This window comes from Carlito syrichta, unplaced genomic scaffold, assembly GCF_000164805.1.
Source record: "Carlito syrichta isolate Samal-C Ts95f unplaced genomic scaffold, Tarsius_syrichta-2.0.1 Scaffold274019, whole genome shotgun sequence".
NCBI classification, from domain to species: domain Eukaryota; kingdom Metazoa; phylum Chordata; class Mammalia; order Primates; family Tarsiidae; genus Carlito; species Carlito syrichta.
In genome coordinates this window covers 21,509-47,601 of record NW_007218115.1, presented here as the reverse complement: position 1 = coordinate 47,601, position 26,093 = coordinate 21,509, and the positions used below count along the sequence as shown (strand labels likewise).

At 39.4% G+C, this 26,093-nt stretch overlaps 1 protein-coding gene across 1 annotated transcript in view; it reads left to right on the top strand.

Annotated features, from left to right (window-relative positions):
• LOC103254247 (sentrin-specific protease 6-like) overlaps nucleotides 1–26,093 on the top strand; it is a gene marked incomplete at its 3' end in the record, with an annotated part of 66,534 nt that overhangs the window by 19,994 nt on the left and 20,447 nt on the right. The window contains exons 4-7 of the mRNA XM_008052382.1: nucleotides 4,268–4,413; nucleotides 5,193–5,297; nucleotides 13,053–13,073; nucleotides 22,091–22,161. Coding sequence (XP_008050573.1) covers nucleotides 4,268–4,413; nucleotides 5,193–5,297; nucleotides 13,053–13,073; nucleotides 22,091–22,161 — 343 coding nt within the window. The remainder of the gene's footprint in view (nucleotides 1–4,267; nucleotides 4,414–5,192; nucleotides 5,298–13,052; nucleotides 13,074–22,090; nucleotides 22,162–26,093) is intronic.

The following is a 26,093-nucleotide window of genomic DNA, read 5'->3' as shown; positions in this document are numbered from 1 at the left end:
GAAACAGTATGTATCTACTACTACGGGAATGGTTAAATTAAAATATTTTGGGACTGTAAGTAACTGAAAACACAGAAAACAAAACTGTGGACTATTATATAGCATTTTATATATAAAAGTTAGAATATCAGATTCTAGACCTGCTAATAACGACCCATTGTGTAGGATAGCTGTTTGAGTTGGCGTCTCACTCTGTTTTCCAGGCTGGAGTGCAGTGGCATACTCATGACCACTGCATCTTCGACCTGCTGGGTTCAGGTGATCCTTCCACTTTAGACTTCCAAGTAGCTGGAACTACAGGCATGTGCCACCACACCCGGCTAGTTTTTTTATTTATTGTAGAGACGAGGTCTTGCGGATTTGTCAGGCTGGTCTCAAACCCATGGGCTTAGGCAGTCTTCTCACCTTGGCCTCCCAAGGTGCTGGAATTATAGGTGTGAGCCACCGCATCTGGTGGTTGCTGTGAGATTTATGAGAGACTATGTAATTCACCTAGTGTGTGGCACTAGCAATTTTTTATAAGTAGTTGCATTTTGTTATTATTAAATGTAGTGTTACTGAAGCTTTGTAAACTGATGTTCTTTTGCAAATAATGTTTGTTATGTTTGCAACTTATGTTAATATGTTGCAAATCTGACATCAGTGAAGCCTATGTTTATGGTTGGTTTTCTAGTTTTGTGATCTCTTTTTGAACAAATGGATTCATCTGTTCACAGTAGTTCTCCTAATGCTGGGGTAGGGGAATTAAAGTTTTTAGGGACCTCCAGAATGAATGTATCATCTTGGTTTTGTTTAATGGAAATGTTCTAATCTGTGAGATAATCAGCCATAATCAACCTGTCAACCAAGTAGTAGCTCACACCTGTCATCTCAGCACTTTGGGAAGCCGAGGAGGGAGGATTACTTGAGCTGGAGTTAAAAATCAGCTTGGGCAACATAGTAAGACCTTGTCTTTACAAAAAAATTAATTAAAAAAAAAAAGCCGGACATGCTGGCATAGGCCCCTAGTCCCGGCTTCTCAGGAGGCTGAGACAGGAGGATCGCTTGTGTCCAGGAGGTTGGGGCTGCAGGGAGCCAGGGTTGTGCCACTGTACTCCATGCTGGGGACCACAATGAGACCTGGGCTTAAATATATATATATATATATATATATATTAATTCCCACTACATGTCTGTGGTCTGTCTACCTACCTTCCTACCTGCTCATCCACCTACCTACCTACAAGGGTGCCAAAAAGTGTATATACATTTTAAAAGATGTTCTTGATGTATTGCTTTTTGAAGTTGAATTGAATTACAGTAGCAGTGTGTAGTATGACATTTGCTCAACCGTGCTTCCTCCATTTTTGACTGTCCTGTCTGTCGCCTGGTGACGCAGGTATTCATTTGAGCACACATCATGCTTAAAAATGTGTATACATTTTTTTGGCACCGTGTGAGTATGTGTGTGTGTTTAATATTTAAAATGTAGTTATAACATTTCCTCCCAATCATTTGATGCAGATTACCAAATCAGGAGCACAAATCAAATGATGGAAAATAAAAATTGATTAGTAGAGAAGTAGATGTGCCAGGATTCTAAAATTGTTTATATTGTATTTTAATTTGGGATTTGTCTGAATTTTCTGGCAGCTGGAGTTGTGCCCTATAGTTTCTAATTGTGTGATAACAGAATTTTTACTACTTTATAGCCTATGATTGTCCTATAGAGCAATCCCCCGCCCGAGCTACATTTTAAGTATAATAGATGGTGTGGAACCTCTTAAGAATTTGACTTTCCGTAGATCTCTTGCTTTGGTTTGATTTGGGTTGTCATAGCTATGCCCAAATGCTTTCTCAAAAGAAATTTTGAAAATGTATAATCACTTAATCAGAAACATGGTTGAATTAGCTGTTATGTACCTATCTATATATTGGGATACATAATGTTGACTTACTTCTCAAGAGGAAGGTTTAATTTCCACATTAATATAAATATGTTCTTAGTATAGTTGTATTGATTTTTGAAATGTTTTTGTTTTACCTCTTCTTGTTAAGATTCAGCATTTATATTTCTGCAAAAAGCACTATGAAAATTCCTCATAAGCTGGGCTCGGTGGCTCAGCCTGTAATCCCACGTCTTGGGAGGCTGAGGTGAGTGGATTGCCTGAGTCTGCGGGTTCAAGACCCGCCTGGGCAACTTGGCGAGACCTCATCTCTACGATAAATCAAAAAATTAACCGGGCGTGGCAGCGCGTACCTGTAGTTCCAGCTACTTGGAAGGCTGAGGTGGAAGGATCGCCGGAGCCCAACAGGGTGAGGCTGTGGTGGCCAAGAGTGGCCACTGCCCTCCAGTCTGGGCGACAGAGTGAGACTCCATCTCAAAAAAAAAAAAGGAAAGAAAATTCCTCATGATGTAATGGTGTGGGAAAGCTTAGGCTTTGGAGTTAGACCATTCTTTGTTCTAATCCATTTACTAGCTTTGGCAAGTGATCAGTGATCTTTAAAACATAGGGATAAGCCAGGCTCGGTGGCTCAACCTGTGATTCCGCGCTTTGGGAGGCTGAAGTGAGTGGATTGCCTGAGCCCGCGGGGTTCGAGACCTGCCTGAACAACTTGGTGAGACCTCATCTCTACAGTAAATCAAAAAATTAGCCGGACATGGTAGTGCACACCTGTAGTTCCAGCTACTTGGAAGGCTGAGGCAGAAGGATCACCGGAGCCCAGCAGGGCGAAGCTGTGGTGGCCGGGAGCATGCCACTGCCCTCCAGCCTGGGCAACAGAGTGAGACTCCCACTCAAAAAAACCCAAAAACATAGGGATAGAGTTGTTATAAAGTTTTAAGTGGTGGTTTGGTTGAGGAAAAAGAAACTGAAGTGGGAAATATGAGGATATTAATTCTGCCATACAGTAGCCTCAAGTAATTGATCTGAAGAACAATTGGAATGTATAAAATAGAGATTAAATGAGATATTGCTTATTAAGTCATTAGCATAATACTCATATTAAGCTCCCAATAAATATTACTTGTGATAATCTATGTAGAGAGGAATAAAATAATTCTAATAGAAACCTTTTGCTTCCAGCATTCTTTTTTCTTTCTTTTTTTTTTTTGAGTTGGAGTCTCACTCTATTGCCCAGGCTGGAGTGCAGGGCACACTCACAGCCACTGCAGCCTTGACCTGCTGGGCTCAGGTGATCCTTCCGCCTCAGCCTTCCAAGTAGCTGGAACTACAAGCATGCGACACTATTCCCGGCTAATTTTTTGCTATGTTACCTAGGCTGATCTTGAACAGGTGAGCTCAGGCAATCCTCTGGCCTCTACCTCCCAGAGTGTTAGGATTACAGGCATGAGCGACCACTCCCAGCTGCCTCCAGCATTTTTAACAGGGTGTGTATCAAAATCATCTGGGCAGTAGTTCCCAAACGATAACCTGGGGGATCTTATAAAATATTTCTGAGCACCACCTTCAGAGTTTCTGACTTAGAAGATCTGGCATGAGGCTTGAAACTGTCATTTTTAGAGTATTCACTGGCAGTGCTGATGACTGCTAGTCTAGAGACTACACTTGAAGAATCATTGACCTGGAACATTTTTCAAGATAATACAAGCTGAGGGCAAGGTGGCTCATGCCTATAACCCCAGAGACTCAGCCGAGGCAGGAGGATTGTTTGAAGCTAGGAGTTCGAGACAGCTTGGGCAACACAGAGAGGCCCAGTCTCTAAAAAGAAAAACGCTAGCCGGGTGTGGTGGTGTGCATCTGTAGTCCTGGCTGCTGAGGAGGCTGAGGTGGGAGGATCCCTTGAGCCCAGGAGTTTGAGGCTGCAGTGAGCTGAGATCCCACCAATCAATGCACTGCAGCTCAGGTGACAGAGTGAGATGCCATCTTAAAAAAAGAAAAGCGCAAGTTGAAATGACAGCTGATTGCCGTTTTGGCAGTACTGTGCTACGGATAGCAGCAAGACTTATTAAGTTGGGGAAGTGCTTTTTTTTTTCTACTCTGGCCAAAGCTGTTGTAAGATTCTCTACCTTTACTTTTGCAAACGTCTTTGTAGAGATTTACATAGAAAAAAATGTAATAAATCTCCATATCCCTACACACGTGTTCTTTAGGAAAAAAGTATTGCAATTGAATTATTTTTAAATCCACGCCAATGCTGTTCTCATACCCAGTAGCTGTACATTTTTACAAATGTAAAACTAAATAAATGGATTTTCAAATACTTGTCGGTAGATTATTTTGTTATGGTGTTTGTTGACTCTTATATTTCTGGATCTTTTTTACAGTTAAATCGTCGGTCTGAAATTGTTGCTCCTAGATCTGGGGATTTCATCTTGAAGACATATGTAAGACGAAACAAGACTGAAACTTTTAAAACACTGAAAGGCAACTCAATTGGACTTAACATGTTGAGCAACAATAAGAAATTGAGGTATAGGCGCTTCATCACACATTCTTACAGAAAAGACAAAGAAAGGGTTTGACACCAAAAGCTTAGCTACCTTTATGGTCAGTATGGCCAAGAGGTAGGGTGGTCCTAGTATGTGGAATATTTGCTTTGAATGTTGGGAGTAGGGTTGACTGCAGTGATTTCTTGTATCCTAATAAAACATGGCAGTAAACGTTTCACCAGGCTGGGATCTCCTGAGTTTGCTTTCATACAGTTAGAATTTCAGTTATACTACTAGAAATCGAAGGCACCATAGATGGGGTGGTCATAACTCCTTTAGGAAATGCAGATCAAGGGACTTGCCAGAAAATATTTTTTATTCTTCTTCTTTACCAGATATAACTCAACCTTCCTAATGGTTGCTATAGTGAACCTCTGTTACTGGTAGGATTGGGCTGTTAGTAATAACCCAGAAATAGGACTGAAAATCACTACTTTGTTTCTACTGTGTCAGTTTGTACACGGACAGCTAATGTGCATAAAAACTAAGTAGTTTTTGAGTCAGTGGCAGAATCCAAAATAGAATTCAGGGCTCCTGATTTCTATTAAAGTGTTCTACTTTTTTTTTCTTGAACTGGATTAGAAACATTGGAATTCAGAAAATGAAAAACTCCTAATGGACAACTTAGCATGGCCAGTTGGGTTTATCTGTAACTTTTTTTAAGTGGTAAAGGCTTTGTGTGTTCATATTTTAAAGGATTTATTTTATAAATGTATATGTAATTTTTCCCTGTTCAAATTTTTTTTTCTTGAACCGTCAGTGAAAATACACAAGCTGCATCATTATGTTCTGGAACTATCGTTCACGGCAGGCGTTTTCATCATGCTCATGCGCAGATACCAGTAGTCAAAACAGCAGCCCAGAGGTAAGCATTCTATCTTCATGTGTATGTACCATTCTCTATTTCAGTAGGAGCTCTTACTGTTTTAACTGTCTGGAGAGATCTCTCTCTGAAATAATTCATGACCTGGAATTTTACAATTTTATATCTGCTTTTAAATTAATCACATTCTGTAAATATGTAATTTTTAAATAAGAGCCATTTTATCACACTGTAATCCAGAAGATCTAGAAGGTATTTACATTAGACTGATTTGCAACACTGATGTTACAGTGTTTGACTGAGATACTTTCCATTGGGCATTTAGCTCCAAAGAGTAAAATTATAGTTAATACCTTAATTTATTTATAAGGTTGATAAGATTGCATGGTATCCAACTGATCACATTATTAGCATTAAATGTTTGCGAACATTTTTAGTTAGATTTAGGAGTACTCATTGATTTTGAAAGCACTGCTTTTATCTTTAATTAATGAAAATAACATTTGGGGAAAACTTGGATATTTTTTCTTTTTTTTTTGAGTCGGAATCGCACTGTTGCCCAGACTAGAGTACAGTGGCACACTCATGGCCATTGCAGCCTTGACCCGCTGGGCTCAGGTGATCTTTCTACCTCAGCCTTCCAAGTAGCTGGAACTACAGGCATGCACCACCTCGGCCTGGCTATTTATTTATTTATTTATCACCCCCCCCACCCCTTTTCCTTTTTTTTTTTTGAGTCAAAATCTTACTCTCTTGCCCAGGCTGGAGGAGTGCAGGGGCACACTCACGGCCACTGCAGCCTCGACCTGTTGGGCTTCAGCAATCCTTCTGCCTCAGCCTTCCAAGTAGCTGGATCTATAGGAACATGCCACCATGCCTGGCTAATTTTTTATTTATTGTAGTGATACGGTCTCACCAAATTGCCCAGGCTGGTCTTGAACCCACAGGCTCAGGCAGTTCTCTCACCTAGGCCTCCCATAGTGCTGGGATTATAGGTGTGAGTCACTCTGCCCGGCCTTTTTGATCGAGAAGAGATCTTGCCAAGTTGTCCAGGCTGGTCTTGAACCCATGGGCTCAAGCAGTCCTCTCACCTCGGCCTCCCTTAGTCCTGGGATCATAGGTGTGAGCCTCTGTGCCAGGCCAGCTTGGGTATTTTAAATGCTTTTCAAGATTTTCAGAACCATTTTGGGGATGTTACAGTTCTTTTCAGTGTATTGCATTATAAATACTTGTTTATAACTAGTAAATTTTAAAGATTTAGCATGTATTTTAGATCCTAGCCTTCAGTTTAAAAAAATAAAAAGTCAATCTAGACTCCAACTCACTCAGACAACATGTCCTGAGCTTTAGGAGTCCTCTCTATATTTGCTGCTTACACAGATGTGTTTATAACAGAGGTTTTCAACATAAAAGCGTTAAATCTCTCTCACACTTTATTTTTTTAATTTATTTTTTGTTTATTTATTTATTGAGTTGGAGTCTCACTCTGTCACCCAGGCTGGAGTGCAGTGGCACGCTCACGGCCACTGCAGCCTAGACCTGATGGGCTCAGGTGATATTTCCGCCTCAGCCTTCCATGTAGCTGGAACTACAGGTGCGTATTACCACGCCTGGCTAATTTTTTTATTTATTGTAGAGACGTGGTCTCGCCAAGTCACCCAGGCTTGTCTCAAATCCCTGGACTTAGACAATCCTCTCACCTCCGTCTCCCAAAGTGCTGGGGTGACAGGCATGAGCCACTGTGCCCAACTGTCTCACACTTTAAAATGGTTTTTCTAAAAATGATTTTTTAAAAACCTTTCTTTTGCCTTAAATATGTTATTTTAAGCCAGGCTCGGCGGCTCAGCCTGTAATCCCGCGCCTTTGGGAGGCTGAGGTGAGTGGATTGCCTGAGCCCGCGGGTTTGAGACCCGCCTGGGCAGCGAGACCTCATCTTTACAATAAATCAAAAAATCAGCCGGGCATGGTAGCGCATGCCTGTAATCCCGGCTACTCGGAAGGCTGAGGTGGAAGGATCTCCAGCGCCCAGCAGGCGAGGCTGCGGTGACCAGGAGCGGCCACTGCACTCCAGTCTGGGTGACAGAGTGAGACTCCAACTCAAAAAAGAAAAATGTTATTTTAGAGGGGTCGGGATTGGCAGTAATGGGAAACTACCAGGGGAGAAGGGGGCACACCTCATCAACAAGGGTACCTGCATGATGAACATTTGTGTACCTCACCCTGAATTGTACCCACATCTTTAAGATAAAAATTTTTTTAAAGAAGAAAACTAATACAGTCTCAAATAAATGTATCTTATTTTATTATAGCCTATACATAAGATAGTTGAGAAATTTAGTTAAAAGGACAGAAGGAAAAATTACCAAACATACCAATACTTGGCTTGCTCTGCTGCCAGGTACACAAACTATCAACCTCTCTGGCCTACATGTGGCAGAAACATGAGAATAAATAATAAAAGGAGAATAATTAGGAGAGAGAAGAGACTCACTCTTACATACTGATCATACTAATAGAAACCATTAAGATGTTTTCTTGCTGTTGCGAAAATGTGGTCTAAGTTGAAATACTAACTTAAAACTTATGGTCAAGTTGATACCTTGACGACCAAAATTACTAAGTTATTATTGCTCTAAAAGTTATCTGTTAGTTTGGAATTATTTGCACAGTGATCTCTTCTCCATCCCTCATTTCCTCGTTGGTAATGTTAAGAATTGATAGTCTGGAAATTGGGTTGTGTTTTGTTTTATTCTAGGTCTTAGCACCTATTAGACCTTGCATGTGTATCTTTGTTGATCTTCATGAAAGTTTAGCTTACATTAATAAGGATAGGTATAAACTAGTGAAATATTATTTCGTAAAATCAACTGACTGAATTAATTTGTATTTAAAGAAAAACCCTGAATGAAGATACTTGATGAGAATGATTAGGGACAGTAAAGAAAACCGTAAAGAAGCCAGTCGGCAGCACAGACTCTGCTTGCACAAGTCTTTTAATATTCTAGCTAAGAGTGAACATTTCTAATTCCAAATGTGGTGTGATTGTCATTAAAGAGATTTTGATGTTCCAAGACCAGTCGTTGAGAATTTTAAAATCCTCTTTCTTCAAAAACACTGAATGCTTTTATGCTACATGCCAGGCACAGATGAGATGTGCAAAGATGAATATGACCAAGTCCCTGCCTTTGAAGCTCAAGTGCAATTAGGCTAGAGATTGATGAGGGCAGAGAAAGACAGGTAAACAAATGATTATGTGGTAAGGACAGTAGTAGAGATATACAGAATTTATGTACTAAAATTACCAAGAAGGGAACTGAAAAGAATTCACAAAGGAAACATTAAAGGAGCTTTTGAGTGTTCCAAGTAGAAGAGGACACTCTGTGCAGGAAGAGTAACATCCTGAAAGGCGCGAAGACAGGCTTTACCTAAGATAGATGCTTCCAAGCAGTAGCACAATTGGTAGTCTTCAGGAGAGGCTGAACACACTGGCTTGTACAGCTTCCACATTTTCTTATTTTCTAAAATCTTAACTTGAAATTTTTAAAAATACTGGCCAGACTCAATGGCTCAGCCAGTAATCCCAGCACTTTGGGAAGCCGAGACAAGTGAGTTGCCTGACCCCAGGGGTTTGAGACCAGCCTGGGCAACTTGGTGAGACCTCATCTCTACAACAAATCAAAAATTAGCCAGGCATGGTAGCACTTGCCTGTAGTCTGGGTACTTGGAAGGCTGAGGCAGAAGGATTGCCTGAGCCCAGCAGGTCAGCCTTGGGGTGGCCATGAGCGTGTCTCTGCACTCCAGCCTGGGCAACGGAGTGAGACTCCAACTCAAAAAAAAAAAAAATGCCACTTGTTTGCTAATTCACACACAGAGTATTCTTGGTAAGTAGTATAGCTTGGTTTTTACATAAATTAGACCTACAGTCTGAGTAATTTGTATTTCTTTAGTAAGATATGGGAACAAGTGATTCATACCTTTTAATCTAAAAAGAGTGAAGATTGTTAAAATAGCATATGAGATAAACTAGTCTTTTTGACATAATTAAAATTCCAGTCTATTTTTTTTACTGCTATTCCATATGTGAATTCCTATTTCAAAGATATGTTATTTATACACTAATAGCAATGGAGGATAGTATTATTATTATTATTATTATTATTTTGAGTTGGAATCTCACTATGTCGCCCAGGCAGGAGTACAGTGGCATGTTCATGGCTGCCACAACCTTGACCTGCTGGATTCAGGCAATCTTTCTGCCTTAAGCCTTCCAAGTAGCTGGAACTACAAGTGTGGTCCATCCTGCCCAGCTAAGTTTTGGATTTATTGTAGAGACAAGTCTTGCCAAGTTGCCCAGGCTGGTCTCAAAACCCTGGGCTGAGGCAGTTCTCTTGCCTCGACATCCCAGCGTGTTGGGATTACAGGCATGTTGGGATTACAGTGCCTGGCTAGGAGGATAGTATTAGTCTGGAAAAAAATGAAACGCAGAAACTAAAAAAACTGGTATTTCGTACCATCACTACCTCCACTTTTTTGTTTTTTATTTGAGTTTGAGTTAGCCCAGGCTGGAGTGCAGTGGGCATGCTCACAGCCACCGTAGCCTCCACCTGCTGGGCTCAGGCGATCTTTCCGCCTCAGCCTTCCAAATAACTGGAACGACAGGCATGTGCCAGCACTCCTGGCTAATTTTTTTATTTTTGCTGTAGGGATGAGGTCTTTGCAAGTTGCCCAGTCTGGTCTCAAGCCCTTGGGCTCCCCAAAGTGCTGGGATAATAGGTGTGAGCTACCGCGCCCAGCCACCATCTCTACCTTTAATCAGACTTGCTGAAACAACACATTTTATGGGTCTGTGTTTTATTTTAATATTCACTATTTTTTGGCTTTTTATTAAGACTTTTATTAAGTCTTTGGAAAGACTTGTAAGAATCAGAGGGTAAAATATGTCTGCGAAGGCATATGTAATCCATAAATGGGAAAATGAATTCCTGGAATAAGCAAGATTTAATTATACAACACTGGGCATGGTGATTCACGCCTGTAATCCCAGCACTTTGGGAGGCAGAGGCTCGAGTATTTCCTGAGTCCAGGGGTTTGAGACCAGCCTGGGCAACCTGGTGAGACCTCGTCTCTACAATAAATCAAAAAAATTAGCTGGGTGTGGCGATGCATGCCTGTGGTTCCAGCTACTTGGAAGGCCGAGGTGGAAGGATCACCTGAGTCCAGCAGGTCGAAGCCGAAGCTGAAGCTGTGGTGGCCATGAACAGGCCACTGCACTTCAGCCTGAGTGACAGAGTGAGACTCCTACTCTAAAAGGAAAAAAAAAAAAAAAAGGAAAACAACAATTTGACATTTTGAAGGCCCACATCACGTCGTGTACACCAGAGTTAATCAGTCTGGTTTTCCTCCCTTTTTAAAAAAAAACTTTTCAGACCACAAATACAGCAATAGTTCGAGGTAATTTTTCCTTTCTATTTTGTATTAAATCGTTCAATAGCAATGTAAGTTGACATTTTTGCAAAGCCCTAAGTTACTTATCCTCATTTTTGTAAGTTTTTTTTTTTTAAAGAAACAAGCTCCTCTAGGGCAGGACTTGATATGAAGCACATTGAGGATACTTATAGAATGCCAATATTTATAAATTAAATATCATATCATAATAAGTGAATTTTTCTCAAGGATAAAAGAAAAGCACATGAAGGGTGTGTGTTCGTGTGTGTATTTTCTCTTTCTGACTCCGTTGGTTTATTGCAAAGTTCCAAACCTGTTTTATCTACATCTGTTTTTCTTCTTATTTCCTTTTCTTTGTACAGGTGAGTTCAGAGAACAACAAAAACAAGAGAGTACTAAGCTCTTAGCATTTTGGGGGCACCACAGTGTAGAATTGGAAATTCCAGATTAGGTATTGATGCGTAGCTTTTGGTTTTCATTTTACTTTTCCTGGAAAGACAGCTCTATAAGAAATACATAGGATAAGATAGACTGCAATTAAACTTTTGGGTTTATGTTTTGCTTTACTTACTTTAGTAGGAATGTGATGATATTCCCTCTCTTTTCTGTCATTTATTCAAGAAGAATTTATTTTATGCAAATTATTCTTTTTTAATAGCAAAAGCAATATTTCAAATATGATATTAATGTAAATTTGTAATGATTGTTTTCTTAGTATAGGGAATTTTTAAAAACTTTCTTTTGAAAGTGTTTATGTAAAAGCAAGGTATTATATTTCTTTTTCTTAATATCTTAGGATTAAGTTAGTATTTTAGTTGTGTGCTTCACATGATAGAAATACAGACGTTAGTATGGGTATTTGAGAATCTTGTAAACTATGCTTTGTTTATAGTTCTGAATGTATAGTTCTGTTTATAGTAAAGGAAAATAATTTTAGGATGTAACTCTTGCTTTATTCTAAATTGAGGACTTGTATAATTTTAATGACACAAAATTGATATAATTGATGTCAGTAGCTCTTTGAAGTTTCCATGAACTGTGGAAAAGGGTAGAACTTTCATACATTGAACTTGTGATAAGAGGCTATGATTTTAAATTGCAGGCCTCCTTGTGTCCTCAATCATATACTGTATTTTAGATTTTTATTCAAAAGTTTCAGCCTTAACATTTTTTTTTCTTTTTTTGAGTTGGAGTCTCACTCTGTCCCTTGGCTGTGGGGTGGTGGCTTGCTCCTGGACCTGCTGGGCTCAGGTGATCCTTCCACCTCAGCCTTCCTACAGGCACGCACCGCTATGCCCGGCTAATTCTTTTGTGGATTTATTGTAGAGACGAGGTCTCGCCAAGTTACCCAGGCTGGTCTTGAACCCACAGGCTCAGGCAGTCCTCTCACCTCGGCCTCCCAAAAGCTGGAATTATAGGCGTGAGCCCCTGCACCCAGCAAATTTTTTTTTCTTACTTAAAAACAAATAATCATTCCCAGTATTAGAATTGGAGTCACTAAAAACTGTATAACTTTCAGGAAATGTTACTGTTTCTTAAAGACTATTTACATAGTCCCTACAGTAGTCCCTCCTTATTTGTAATTTCGATTTCTGAGGTTCCAGTTACCCGTGGTTAACCATAGTTCAAAAATATTGTAATTGCACCATTCCTCTATTAGTAGATACTGAGGTGGTTTCTAAGTCTGCTATGATAGCTCATTGAATTTTTCAGAGATTGAGAGTAGTGTTCAGGTAAAAGAAGTACATACTAATTCATAAGTGCGAAGAGAACATCAAGGCGTAAACCGTGGAAGAACAGGATAATTCCAGTACTATGTGGAATACTGTGAGGCATATGATAAAGCTAGGTAGTCTACCTGTGTTGAGAACCCACACCCTTACAAAAACATCTGCCCATGAACTACAACACAGAGCATGGGTGACAGCCATTTTGTTAACTGAATGTTTCCGGCAACGCTTCATGCCAGGATATGGGGTTTGGTACTATCCTCAGTTTCAGACACAGCCTGGGAGTCTTGGAATGGATCCCCAAGACGAAAGGAGGGGGACTACTGTATTCTAAAATAATACGTATTCTCAAATGTGTGATAGCTAATTAAAGAGGTTTCAGTAATTTTTTGTGTTTATCTTTCTGTTAAATATGTAAGATTGTTTAGATTAAATTATTTTGTGTATTGGCAAAAAATTGAAAACCAGACAAGATTCAGACAGTATATAATATATGTAATGTGAATAAAACAAATTGATCACGTTATAGTTTTACCTTATTGACTACAGTTAATACAGCTACAATGATATATCAACAATGAGGTCTTGCCTCTTACATTTTTTTTCTTTTTCATGTTTTAAGCAGTCTGGACCAAAAAGAAAGGTAAGCTTAATATTGATGAAATTAGAGCATGGATGTCAAAGTAAAATATCAAATTATTTATGTGCTTTAATTAGAGTTTGTCATTAGATTTTACAATTTTTTCATTTTTTTTCTTTTATTTGTAGTAGACATGCGATGATAATATTTATGGGAGACAGAGTGATATTTTGATATGTATGTGCAGTTATCAATTCAGGGTCATTAGCATATCTATCACCTGTGTGCAGTGATTATTGTTTCTTTGTGTTTCGAACATTCAGAGCCCTGTCTTCCAGCGTTCCAGCGTTTTGATAACATACAGTATGTTACAGTTCACCATGTTCGCCCTACAGTCCTGGAGGGCCCCAGAACTCACCCTTGTCTAGCTGAAAATGTATATTTGTTAGCCAGCCTTTGTCCATCTGTTGCTTCCCCAACCCTTCCCAGCCTCTGATACCCACAGTTATCTCTGTAATAAAAGGGAACTTGTTAATAGCACAACATGATATTTGACTTATGCAGGTGTTGTTCCAGCATCATTCATAATATACATTTTTCCATTAACAGTTATTATATATTGATGCCAGGGTGCGACTACTTTCCTTAAAAAGTAGAATATTTCAATGCCTTGGTAGTGAGGCTGCTCTCAGTTACTTCATCAAAATTTTTGTTGTTACGTTTCAGTGGTAATACTCCTGCTTTTATATTTTAGTAGACTGGTGGAGGGGAAATGGATTAGAACGCTTTAAAACTTGGAATTAAAGTTTCAACATAAAGCATATTCTGACTCCAAAATTTGTGACAGAATTTTGAGTCAATCTTTTTCTGTCACTATTTGTTCTCTTGTAAGAACACTGGCAGGCAGGGCCCCTTGGCATGTGGCTGTAATTGTTTTTTGTTTTTTGTTTTTTTTTGAGTCAGAGTCTCACTCTGTCGCCCAGGATAGAGGGCAGTGGCACACTCAAGGCCACTGCAGACTTGACCTGCTGGGCTCAGGCGATCCATCCACCTCAGCCTCCCAAGTAGCTGGAACTAGAGGTACATACCACCATGCCCGGCTCATTTTTTGATTTATTGTAGAGACAAGGTCTCACCAAGTTGCCCAGACTGGTCTTGAACCCCTGGACTCAGGCAATCCTCTTGCCTCGGCCTCCCAAAGTGCTGGAATTATAGGCTTGAGCCACTGTGCTTGGCTGTGACTGTAGTTTCATCACTTTGAAAGGCTGAGGCTGGAAGATTGCTTGAGACTGGGAATGTGAGATCAATTTGGACATTCTCACCTGAAAAAAAGGAAAAGAACACTGGTAGACACATTTTTTTGGAGAAATTAGCATAATATAAATGACATGGAAAAGTGTTTAAGCAGACACATTTCTTTGGAAGGGGAAGTAATTGTTCTAAAGCAAATGTTCATGAGACAGGTATGGAGAATCTTTTGAAGTTTTGTTTTTCTCAAGATTCTCAAAAGTCTCTTGGGACCCCTCCCCGCCTCCCAAACAGGCTAAGAGCCCTTGTATCACACCAATATTTTCACGTGATTGATGAGTGTCCAAAGAAGGACATTCTGTACTTTTTAAGCACTCTATAATCTCAACTTTTTTTTTTTTTTTGAGTTGAGGTCTTACTCTGTGCCCAGGCTGGAGTGCAGTGGCATGCTCATGGCCTACTGCAGTCTGGACTCCTTGGGTTCAGGTAATCTTTTCACCTCCCAAGCAGCTGGGACTATAGGCAAGTGCCACTACACCTGGTTAATTTGTTAATTTTTGTAGAGAACCAGGGCTTGCTGTGTTGCCCAGTCTGGTCTTGAACTCCCGGGCTCAAGTACTTCCCTCACTTCCAAGTCCCCAAAGTGCTGGGATTACAAGTGCAAGCCACTGGACCCAGCCTGTAATTTCAGCTTTATAATTTTGTTTGAGATCATAAAGGAGGTAAAGAGGACAGCCTGCAGTGTTTTATAAGATGCATATTTCTACACTGTGAATGCCAACTTGCTGAAATGAGAAGATGACCCTTCCAGCCAAAGATTTATGTATATTATTTTGAAATACTTGGCAATGCTTGCATATTTTAAATGAATGGGCTGTGCACATATTGTACCCATTTTCCTAGGAGAGAAAAAAATGTTCCCATTGTGTCACTTTTTCTCTTTGAGTAAATCATTGTTTTGTCAGGTATAGATGACAACATAATTTTCAACTCATAAGTGACTCATTTTAGCAAACTCATTTTAAGATGCTTTTAAAATTAAGTTACTAGAGGTGTACATTAAATAACTTCATGCAATCACACATGAAATAGATTCTTGTTTTATTTAAATAAACACATTATTTCCTGTAGGCTATAGTAATTACTTTCACATCAAAATAGTAGAAAGATCTTACTGTCTTTTTACAATAGCCTAGTAAGATTTATAATACTCTTTTTTACTGTTTTGGTATTTTATGTATACTTCTGTAGTGGGAATGTATTCGTTGATACATTCAGCAAATGTTTAAATGATTTCATGTGCCAGGCACTTTTCTAGAAGCCAACAGAAATCCCTGCACCCTTGGAGCTTATGTTCTTGTTGGGGTAATTTTGGAATAGGAGTCAAATCTACAGTCAAGTAACCAACCTAACATAGGCATGTTACTTGCTATACAATGGGAATAATAGTAATCGCCCAGTTTTAAAGGAGTTTTGTGGGGCAACAAATGCGGTAATTATTTAATACTGACGTACACTGTAAGAAATCTGAAATTTTTGAACATTAATAGTAACAGGCGGTGACACTCTTTCAGCCTTTTGTACTAAGCATACCTCTAGGGATTCTAAAACCCTGAGAACTAGATGTGAAACAGCCAACTCTTTATAAAAGATCTTATCACAAATCTACCTGAGTGCTTTATTTGGCAACTTAGTTACTGTTAGACTGAATGTAGCTCATAATCCTTTAGATCTTTACCTAAAATTATTTTTTGTTTATTTTCATCAGAGATGAACTGAAAAAAACTTTTGTATTATCATAAGGTTTACTTTATACATTTTTTTCCACATAGCCATTTATCTCTCGTGAAGAGTAAACCTCTTTTTTCTGATCTTTGAGGAGTCATAGGTCTTTTTTCTTTATACCCTACCACATGAAGTATATTATTAATCCTGAAATAAATGATTTATCTAATAATCAAAAACTAGTTTGTTGTAGAAGGTTAGTCTCTTCCAGGTTTTTCCCGCTTGTACTCTATACTAAGCACATTGAGGTTATGTTTTAAGCTTAAAGCGCAGCTGGGATGGATAAATAAATAAATACATAACAATTTTAAGACCCAAGTCTTGCAAACTTAAACAAATTTTTGCTATTAATTCTCTGTGACAACTTGAATGACTCGAATTCCTTTCAGACTCATGGTCAGATGGGTGGAGAATACGGTGTGTATGGGAGCACCAGCTACCTAGAATGTCTAGTCTGCTATTTCAACTGACTTTTTTCTTCTTCTTCCCCTGGAAAAAGAATCTATTGATTCATTATAAAACTGAATCATGTAGTAGTTTTAGAATATTTATTTATTTATTTACTTATTTATTTTTGTTGGAGTCTCACTCTGTCACCCAGTACCTAGGCTGGATGGAGTGCAGTGGCATGCTCACGTCCACCGCAGCCTCAATCTTCTGGGCTCAGGCGGTCCTTCTGCCTCAGCCTTCCAAGTAGCTGGAACTAGTCATGTGCCTCCATACCTGGCTAATTTTTTGATTTATTGTAGAGACAAGGTCTCGCCAAGTTGCCCAGGCTGCTCGAACCCTGGGCTCAGGCAGTCCTCTGGCCTCCAACTCCCAAAGTGCCAGGATTACAGGCATGAGCTACTCTGTGCACTTCTTAATATACTTAACACATGTGGAGTCATAATGAAAATATAGCTGTGTTTTCTGAATGTTCACCTAATATTATGTCCTGAGCACTTTTCCATGTCATTAAGTTGGCACCTAAAGAATAACATTTGACCAGGCTCCGTGTCTCAACCTATAATCACTGCACTGTGGGAGGCCAAGGTGAGTGAATTGCCTGAGCCCACGGGTTCATAACCAGCTCATGCAACTTGGCAAGACCTCGTCTCTACAATAAAAAAAAAAAGAATAACGTTTAATGACTGCATAGGAGCATGTCCTGCAGATGTATATAATTTACTTATCCATTAGCTCGTTTCTGATTGTTTTCCACTAGTATATAATACATTGGTAAACAACTTTATATGTCTCTAGCTGCATCTCTTTGAATAAATCTCTAGAAAAGGGCTTTTTGGGGGGCTAAGTTACAAATTTTTTTTTTCTTTTTCTTTTTTGAGTTGGAGTCTCACTCGGTCGCCCAGACTGGAGTGCAGTGGCATTCCCGGCCACCATAGCCTCGCCTGCTGGGCTCCGGCGATCCTTCCGCCTCAACCTTCCGAGTAGCCGGAATTACAGGCATGCGCTACCATGCCCAGCTGATTTTTTGATTTATTGTAGAGATGAGGTCTCGCTGCCCAGGCGGGTCTCGAACCTGCGGGCTCAGGCAATCCACTCACCTCAGCCTCCCGAAGGCGCGGATTACAGGCTAAGCCCCCGAGCCCAGCTACAAATGTTTTTAATGCTTTTGATAAGTATTGCTAAATTATTTTGCAGAGGGATGAAACCCCTCTGCAAATTGCTAGCTAAATTACCTGAAAATTATATTAAGATAATACTGTCTTTCTTGGAATAAGAGTATTTCTGAAACCCTAGAAATAAGGTGGCTATAGGACTAAAAATAATTTCACCTGCAATCAATTGAAATATGTTAGAAAGACCAAAATCTCATTCACAGTAGCAACTAAAATTAAATACCTAGTAATAAAATTAACAGTGTGTAATCCATTATAAATCTATTGAACTTGATCTAAGGTATATGCTATGTTCCTTATTTGTAAGACTTTGTTATTTGATGCCAGTGATCCTTAAAGTGAATTTAATGTAATTTCAGTCAGAGTCTCAATTTGTTATTTCATAAAATATGACCAACTGACTTTAAAGTTTATTTAGAAGAGCAAATATTTGACAAGAGCAGTAGACTTTTTTTTAGACTAAGACTAAAAGGGGGAAGAGAAGAATGATTTGTCTTGCCACATAATAAATCCTACTATAAAGAAAATAGTGACTGAACATGGAAACACTAAGAAAAGACCAGATAGTAAGACAGTAAACAAACTAGAAAGTCCAGGTATATTCAGTTTCCCACAACTTGTCCAATCTGTCAGTAAAAATAAGTCTATAGTGCCTTTCAGGTGCCAGCATTTTGATAATTGTATTTCAACCGACAAATTAATACTTCGAATTATTATGCATTGGCTCTGCATGGACATGGTGGCCAGTGGCTCAGTTTTGATAGCATTATCATCCTTGGTAATGGCATTGATAGCAATGTTTGTACAACTCTTTGAAAAATTAGTAAAAAGAGTTCTCATTAAAGCAAGGGGGAAATGACAAACAAAAAATAGTATCAAATCCAGGTTTCTAAATACCACTCTCAGGCTGGGTGCTGTAGCTTATGCCTATAATCCCAGCACTTTGGGAGGCTGAGGCAGGAGGATTGCTTGATCCCAGGAGTTCCAGACCAAGCTGGGAAACATAGACCTCGTCTCTACAGAAAATTTTTTAAAAATTAGGTGAATATGGTGGTGTGTACCTGTAGTTCTACCTACATGAGAGGCTGGGGGCAGGAGGATCGCTTGAGCCTACAAGTGAGTGAATAAAAATTAAAATCAGTTAGCCAACCAACCAACCACTCTGCAACAAAAGGAGTGTGGCAAAATGCCTGCCTGGGTTTTACTGATACGATTGGTAAACACAAAATGAATAGGGCATAAGAAACCTAGCAAATGCTCAGAAAATATAAAGATACTTGCTGCAACAACACATATACTAGAATTGGAACAGTGCAGCAATGATTAGCATGGGTGGCACACAAATTAGTAATACATTCCATAGCTCTGTAAATTTTGTGTTAAGTATATTTTACCATAGCGACAAGAACAAAAGGATGTGATCACATCAAAAGGAGCCAAAAATTAGTTTGTTACGGTGGCGTGCATTTGTCATTCCAGCTACTTGGGAGGCTGAGGTGGTAGGATCGCTTGAGACCCTGCCTGTAAAAAAAAAAAAAAGTGATGGTACCCTCAAAATAAGAAATTAATACAAATTTTTAAAAATTAAATCTTAAGGAAAATAAGATAATTTGTGGCTAGAAAAATTGTTTTAATTCTCTTATCAAGCACATACTTTTATTTTGAAATTTTTATATTATATTTAACTTAAGGTATACTTTTATTTTGAAATTTTTTAATTTCTGGTTTTTTAAAAAGATTTTTCCTGACTGTATAGGAACGCATGTGGTAAATATGGAAAACAGGGTGACCATAAAGTCAGGAAATACAGGAAAGTATACATAATAGTTTACTGTTACCTTGCAATACATAAGAAGATTGGGGGGGGTCACATGATGTATTCAGAATGTTTTTCTCCGTTAGCGATGCTCAGTTCAATACACTGTGTCTAACTGGAAAGAACACAGTGCATTAATGTGGCATTTTCATCAGTCCCCGCATACGCTTGTATGTTTTAATGTCTCAGATGATTTATGTTGACAGTTATTTTTACTGAATAAACCTGTGCTTTTAGATTTGGAGATAAGACCATATTCCACATTATATCCTTTTTAAATGTGAAACTGTACGGAATATAAAAACATGTATTTTATTTTAATTCTAATATAGTGTCTAGGAGCTGAAACCCCACCTTCGTCCTTATGGGATCATCATTGCTGCATCTAAGGCAAATCTCATTTTCGTAACTCTCATCCTCGCACATTAAACAGTTTTTCGGGGTGGAACTTATCGATATTGGTGCAGTTTGCTAGGGTTTGGATTGTGAAGTTGCCATTCGATAATTATGTGAGCATGAAGAAGTTAATTAACCTCATTATGTCTCAGTCTTCTCATCTTTAAAATGCGAATGAGAGTATATGGCTTGTGAGGGTTCAAGGAATTAGTAGAGATGAAGTACTTAGAATAGCACCCGGCACATGGTGCTTAATATTTGCTGGCCGCTGTCATAAGCACACTATGTTCTCCACTCTTGTATTTTCTTTTCTTTTTTTTTTTTTTGAGTTGGAGTCTCACTCTGTCGCCCAGACTGGAGTGCAGTGGCCGCTCCCGGCCACCGCAGCCTCAACCTGTTGGGCTCCAGCGATTCTTCCACCTCAGCCTTCCAAGTAGCCGGAATTACAGGCATGTACTACCACGCCCGGCTGATTTTTAGATTTATTGTAGAGATGAGGTCTCGCTGCCTCGAACCTGCAGGCTCAGGCAATCCTCTCACCTCAGCCTCTCAAAGGCACGGGATTACAGGCTGAGCCACCGAGCCTGGCTTGTATTTTCTTCTTTTGTCTTTTTTCTTCTGTTTCATTTCAAGTGCGTTGACTTTTGCCGTGTAAGAATACACAGTTTTCACAAGAAGATTTCTATAGAATTTTTGTTTTAATCGATTGCTCTGTAGTTAGTAGAGAAGATAGATGACTAGTGTGAATAGATTTCCAAATAAGTGGAACAGCCTCTTTTAGTTCCCTGGTTGAATAAAATGGGACTATTTTTAGAAGGCTTTACTTAGAGTGGGAAAGCATCTAGCTGTTGCATCTCCCTGATATCACTGTTGCAGTTTGTTAGTTCTCCTTACATGATGCTTTTATCCCCCAAACGAGTGTATATTTGTGTTTAAATAGGTACAGTATTTCAGGTAGTATTTATACATAGCATTTCGTCACCAAGGATTATGTTTAAAATGCTTGAATCAGTTGGATATAAAGTTGGCAAAGTAACATTTTAAAACAAGTATACTTATTTCCCCTGATATAATGTATTCATATTAGAAGATTAAAATGCTTGTTCCATGTTATCTGCTTTTGTACATAACATTTTTTGTTCTGGTTTGGGAGTTGTCCTCAAGATAGTCTCATTCAGCATTTACTTTTGTATTGATTGGTTTTTAAACAACTAAAAGCCATGCACTGTTAAATTAGGCAAAGTATTAAGCTGAGTTTTTTGGGGGGGATGTTGGAGTCTCATTCTGTTGCTCAGGCTGGAGTGCAGTGGCTTAGGTTATCCTTCCACCTCAGCCTTCCAAGTAGCTGGAACTACAGGCATGCACCACCCCGCCCGGCTAATTTTTTGATTTATTATAGAGATGAGGTCTCGCCAAGTTACCCAGGCGGGTCTCGAACCCATGGGCTCAGGCAATCCTCTTACCTCAGCCTCCCAAAGTGCTGGGATTATAGACGTGAGCCACCACGCCCAGCCCATTATGATTTTTATAACCTGGCTATGAAGACAATTACGAAAGAAAAGTTGTAAAGATCTGTACATTTGAGGAGTAAACAAATAGCTTTCCACAGTGACTCCTTGAAAGGATCATAATTTGGGTTGTTTCTTAAATACTTATCCAGAGTCTGCCTATCATGGACTCTTGATAATTAGACATTCTAAGAAAGTACTGTCACTGCTCTTAGGGTTCTTTTTTTTTTTTAGTCAGTCTTACTCTGTTACCCAGGCTGGAATGCAGTGGCTGCAGAGGCATGCTCATGGCCACTGGCAGCCTGCTGGGCTCAGGCATTCCTTCCCCTTCAGCCTTCCAAGTAGGTGGAACTATAGGCGTGTGCCATCATGCCCAGCTAATTTTTTGATTCCTTGTAGAGATACAGTCTAACCAAGTTGCCCAGGCTGGTGTTGAACCCCTGAACTCAGGCAGTCCTCTTGCCTCGGCCGCCCAAAATACTGGGATTACAGGCCTGAGCCACCACACCCGGCTGGGATCTTAGGATGTATTAAGCTTTTGTATATTTTTGCAATATAGTTTTATTATTTTATAGTATCGCTTTTTATATGACAAAGAAGCTATGATTTGCTTTGAATAAACTTCTTGTAAGTATACCATTGACTTTTTTATTTTGAAAACTGTATTTTCTGTTAGGATAAAATTGTATGAATTTCCTTTTCTAGGAAAGAATACCCACCTCATGTCCCAAAAGCTGAAATTAATCCTGTAAGGTTAAGTCGGCCCCAAGGTGTTGGTAAGTGGACAGTTTTACTTGTTACATCTGTGAAGAGTTTTGAGTTGCTGCATGAAGAATAGAACTAGAGATATGATACAGGCTTTAGAATATTCCCTGATACAATAGAAATGTGTAGAAAACCATTTTTTGTCATTGATTTCTTTAACGGTGACCCGATGTCATAAAATTGTACAGTCAGGTGATTACAGTTTGAAATATTTTTATATACTAGCAGTTTTGTCACAAATCTAGTTACAAATCTAGTAGTTGAGCTGTAGTTTCAAAATTGAGTTTTGTTGAACTATGTTATCATGTTATGTAATTATCTTTTCATTTATTGGTTTTGATCCTAGAATTTAGAACGCGGTAGGGATCCTCAATTAAATAGAGAGTGTACTCGATACAACCAGGTTAACAGTGGATGTTGGAAAGTCAGCTTGAGTGGACATTTGTATTTATATTAAAATAACTTTTGATACACTGCTATTAATGCAAAAGCAGAATAAAAGCAAGTAATGTTTATGAAAAATGTTACTAACAGATTAATTTTTGTTACCTAGAATAGTGATTCTTAATGTGTGTCCATCTTGTTTGTCCAGGTCTTTACCTTTTTAAATAGCTCTAATGGCAATTTTTGACAGCTAGGTTTTTCTGATAGCTAAGGGTGTGTTTTTAATTTTTTGAGGCAACATCTTGCTCCCTTGCCGAGGCTGGAGTGCAGCAGCACAATCATGGCTCACTGCAGCCTCGACTTCCTGGGCTCAGATAATCCTTCCACCTCTGTATCCTGAGTAGCTGGGATTAAAGACCTACACCACTATGCCTAGCCAATTTTTTTTTCTTTTTTGAGACGATGTATCACTATGTTGCTGAGGCTGGTCTCCAACTCCTGGGTTTAAGCAATCCTCCCCCTTGGCCTCCCAAAGTGCTGGGATTACAGGCGTGAGCCACCATGCCCAGCCAAGATGATTTTCTTTATTATTCTTTTTACCTTCTTTATTTTGAATTTAAGAGGCAGTTAGTATGAACTCTGAGTGACATATAAGTACTTACTAGCATTGATAAGTAATTCCTTTATATAAAATTAAAGCTTGAAAACCATTAAATATAATTTTTGGTCAGACCATAGTTACCATTCCTTTGTTGCTTGGTCTTATAAACTTTTTCTAAACAAATAGAATAACAACCATGTAACTTTATATTACTAGATCTTCCTGCCTGGGCAATGTAGTGATACCTCATCTCTATAAAAAATAAAAAAATTACCTGGGCATGGTGGTGTGCACCTGTAGTCCCAGCTACTCTTTGGGAAGCCGATGAAGGAGAATTGCTTGAGCCCAGAAGTTGAAGGCTGCACTGAGCCGTGATTGTGCCACTGTACTTCAGCCTGGGCAACAGAGTGCGGCCCTGACTCAAAAACAAAAAAGATATCTTATTTTTTCCCCCACCCACTCTTTTGTTTCTTAAACTTCATTTTTGGTTTCATTTCCTTGTCAAAGAGAATAGACATTACATACTGTCTCTGAATATACATTTAATTATACTCTTTTTTGAATCTGGGTCTCACTCTGTTGCCCAGGCAAGGAGTGTCTTCAAGATTACAACTCACAGCAGCCTCTACCTCCTGCGCTCAGGTGATCCTTCTGCCTTAGCCTCCCAATTAGCTGTAGCTACAAGCATATGCCACCACGCCCAGCTTTTTTTTTTTTTTTTTTGTAGAGATAAAGTCTTGCTAAGTTGCCCAGGCTGGTCTTAGAACTCCTGGGCTCAAGCAGTCCTCCCACCTTGGCCTCCCAAAGTGCTGGGATCATAGGTGTGAACCACCATGCCAGTGTAACTTTCCAGAGCTTTGCTATGCATATAAACCCATTTTTTAAAAAAAGTATTCATATTGTGTTACTATTCTATAACCTGGCTTTAAAAACAAACAAAAACAAAAAAAAAAACTCGTGTTTTTAAGGCTAGTCAAGCGAAGCAGTGGGAATGGAGATGGAGCAGAGACAGCTGGTTGTGATCAATGAGCTGTTGAAACCACTGCACTCGGACCAAATGTAATTTGCTTTTTGACTTTTATTATCAGGTTTCTGTACCCTCAGAGATAATAAACATGGAGCCAGGATAGAAAACACAATTAAAGGAAGTTGAGGGATCAGGTGAATTCTTAAACTTAGAATTTATTTATAGACGTTATCTCTGTAATCTGTTTTGTTTGGGGGTTTTTTGAGTCAGGGTCTCACTCTTGTCACCCAGGCTGAGTGCAGTGGCATAATCACGGCTCACCACAGCCTTCACTAACTGGGCTCAGGTGATCCTTCCACCTCAGTGTCTTGAGTGTCTGGGACTAGGGGTGTGTGTCACCATGCCTGGCTAATTTTTAATTTTTTTTTTTTTTTGGTAGAGATGAGGTTCACTATGTTGTCAAGGCTGGTCTCAAGCTCCTGGGCTCAAGTAGTCTTCCTGCCTTGGCCTCCCATAGTGCTGGGATTACAGGTGTGAACCACCATGCCTGGCCTGTAATCTTTTTTTTTTTTTTTTTTTTTACTTGCAGTCTCACTCTGTTGCCCAGGCTGGAGTGTAGTGGCATGCTCACAGCCACCATAGCCTCAACCTGCTGGACTCAGGTGATCCTTCTGTCTCAGCCTTCCAATTTGCTGAAACTACAGATGCGTGCTACCATGCCCTGCTAATTTGTTTTTATTTACTGCAGAGACAAGGTCTTGCCAAATCCCCCAGGCTGGGCTTGAACCCCTGGGCTCAGGCATTCCTCTCGCCTCGGCCTCCCAAAGTGCTGGGATTACAGGCTTGAGCCACTGTGCTTGGCCCTGCAATCATTTTTTTTTAATGAATGTATGGTGGCCCACTGTACTTATGTGCCATAATTTAAGTTGTTTTCAGTGTCTTAGTATAGTAAATATTGTGGTTACTAATCTGGTACATGCATTTGATCTAGTATTTCTTTAGATTAAATCCCTAGAAACTGTGTTGTCACCTCCGAGATCTTCCTGTTCTTTTACAGTTAGTCCCCATCCCTTCCCCCCTTAAAGGTAACCATTGTTCTGGTTTTTCCCAGATTAATTTTACCGGTTTTAGGACTTCATGTAAATGAAATAATGTAATATGTCATTCTTATGTAAGGCTTCTTTGATCCAGGATTGTTTTTGAAACTTATCCATACTATTGCATGTATCAGTGCTTTGCTCTCTTTTAGTGTTCTAGTGTATGGGTGTGCCAGCTTATTTATTATCCATATTCCTGGGGAAAATTTTATTCAATTTCTGGTTCCCAGCATTTCTAGTCTGTTGTCTATTATGAATAAAGTTGTTTTGAACCATTCTGTTTCAGAGTATCTTTTCTTTAGCTTGAGTTTTAAAATTTGTTCTCTCTTTATATCCAAACTATGTATAGATAGATTACTCTTATTCTATAAGGTATGTGCCACCATGCCTGGCTAATTTTTTTTTAATAGAGTTGGGAGTCTTGCTATGTTACCTAGATTGTTCTCAAACTCCTGGGCTCATGCAGTCCTCCTACCTTGGCCTCCCAAAGTGTTGGGCTTTATAGACATGAGACATTCCACTTGCCCCCAATGGATGTCTTGAACTTAAAATGATTAGTTTGATGATTTGATTAACTTCCTTTATCTAAACAGTTGGTACCCAATATTGAAGTTTAGATTTTTCTCACTACTGATCTAAGAGTAACTGTCTTGGGAAAAAAGAGTGGGCGGTTCAGGGCAGGCAGTGCTTCTGTGGCCATAACAGTACGAAGCCGGCTGAAGAGAATATTGGTGTCCTTGGTGACGTGATCCGCAGTGTGGAGATCCCGTTGAGAAGGTCGAAGTCACAGGACTCAGCCAGGATGTGACTCTTGGCTTAGCCCTGAAGTTCCGGTTGTTCTGAATTGTACATGTTGAAACACTCGTTTCTTTTAACTAAAACTTAGGATTTGAG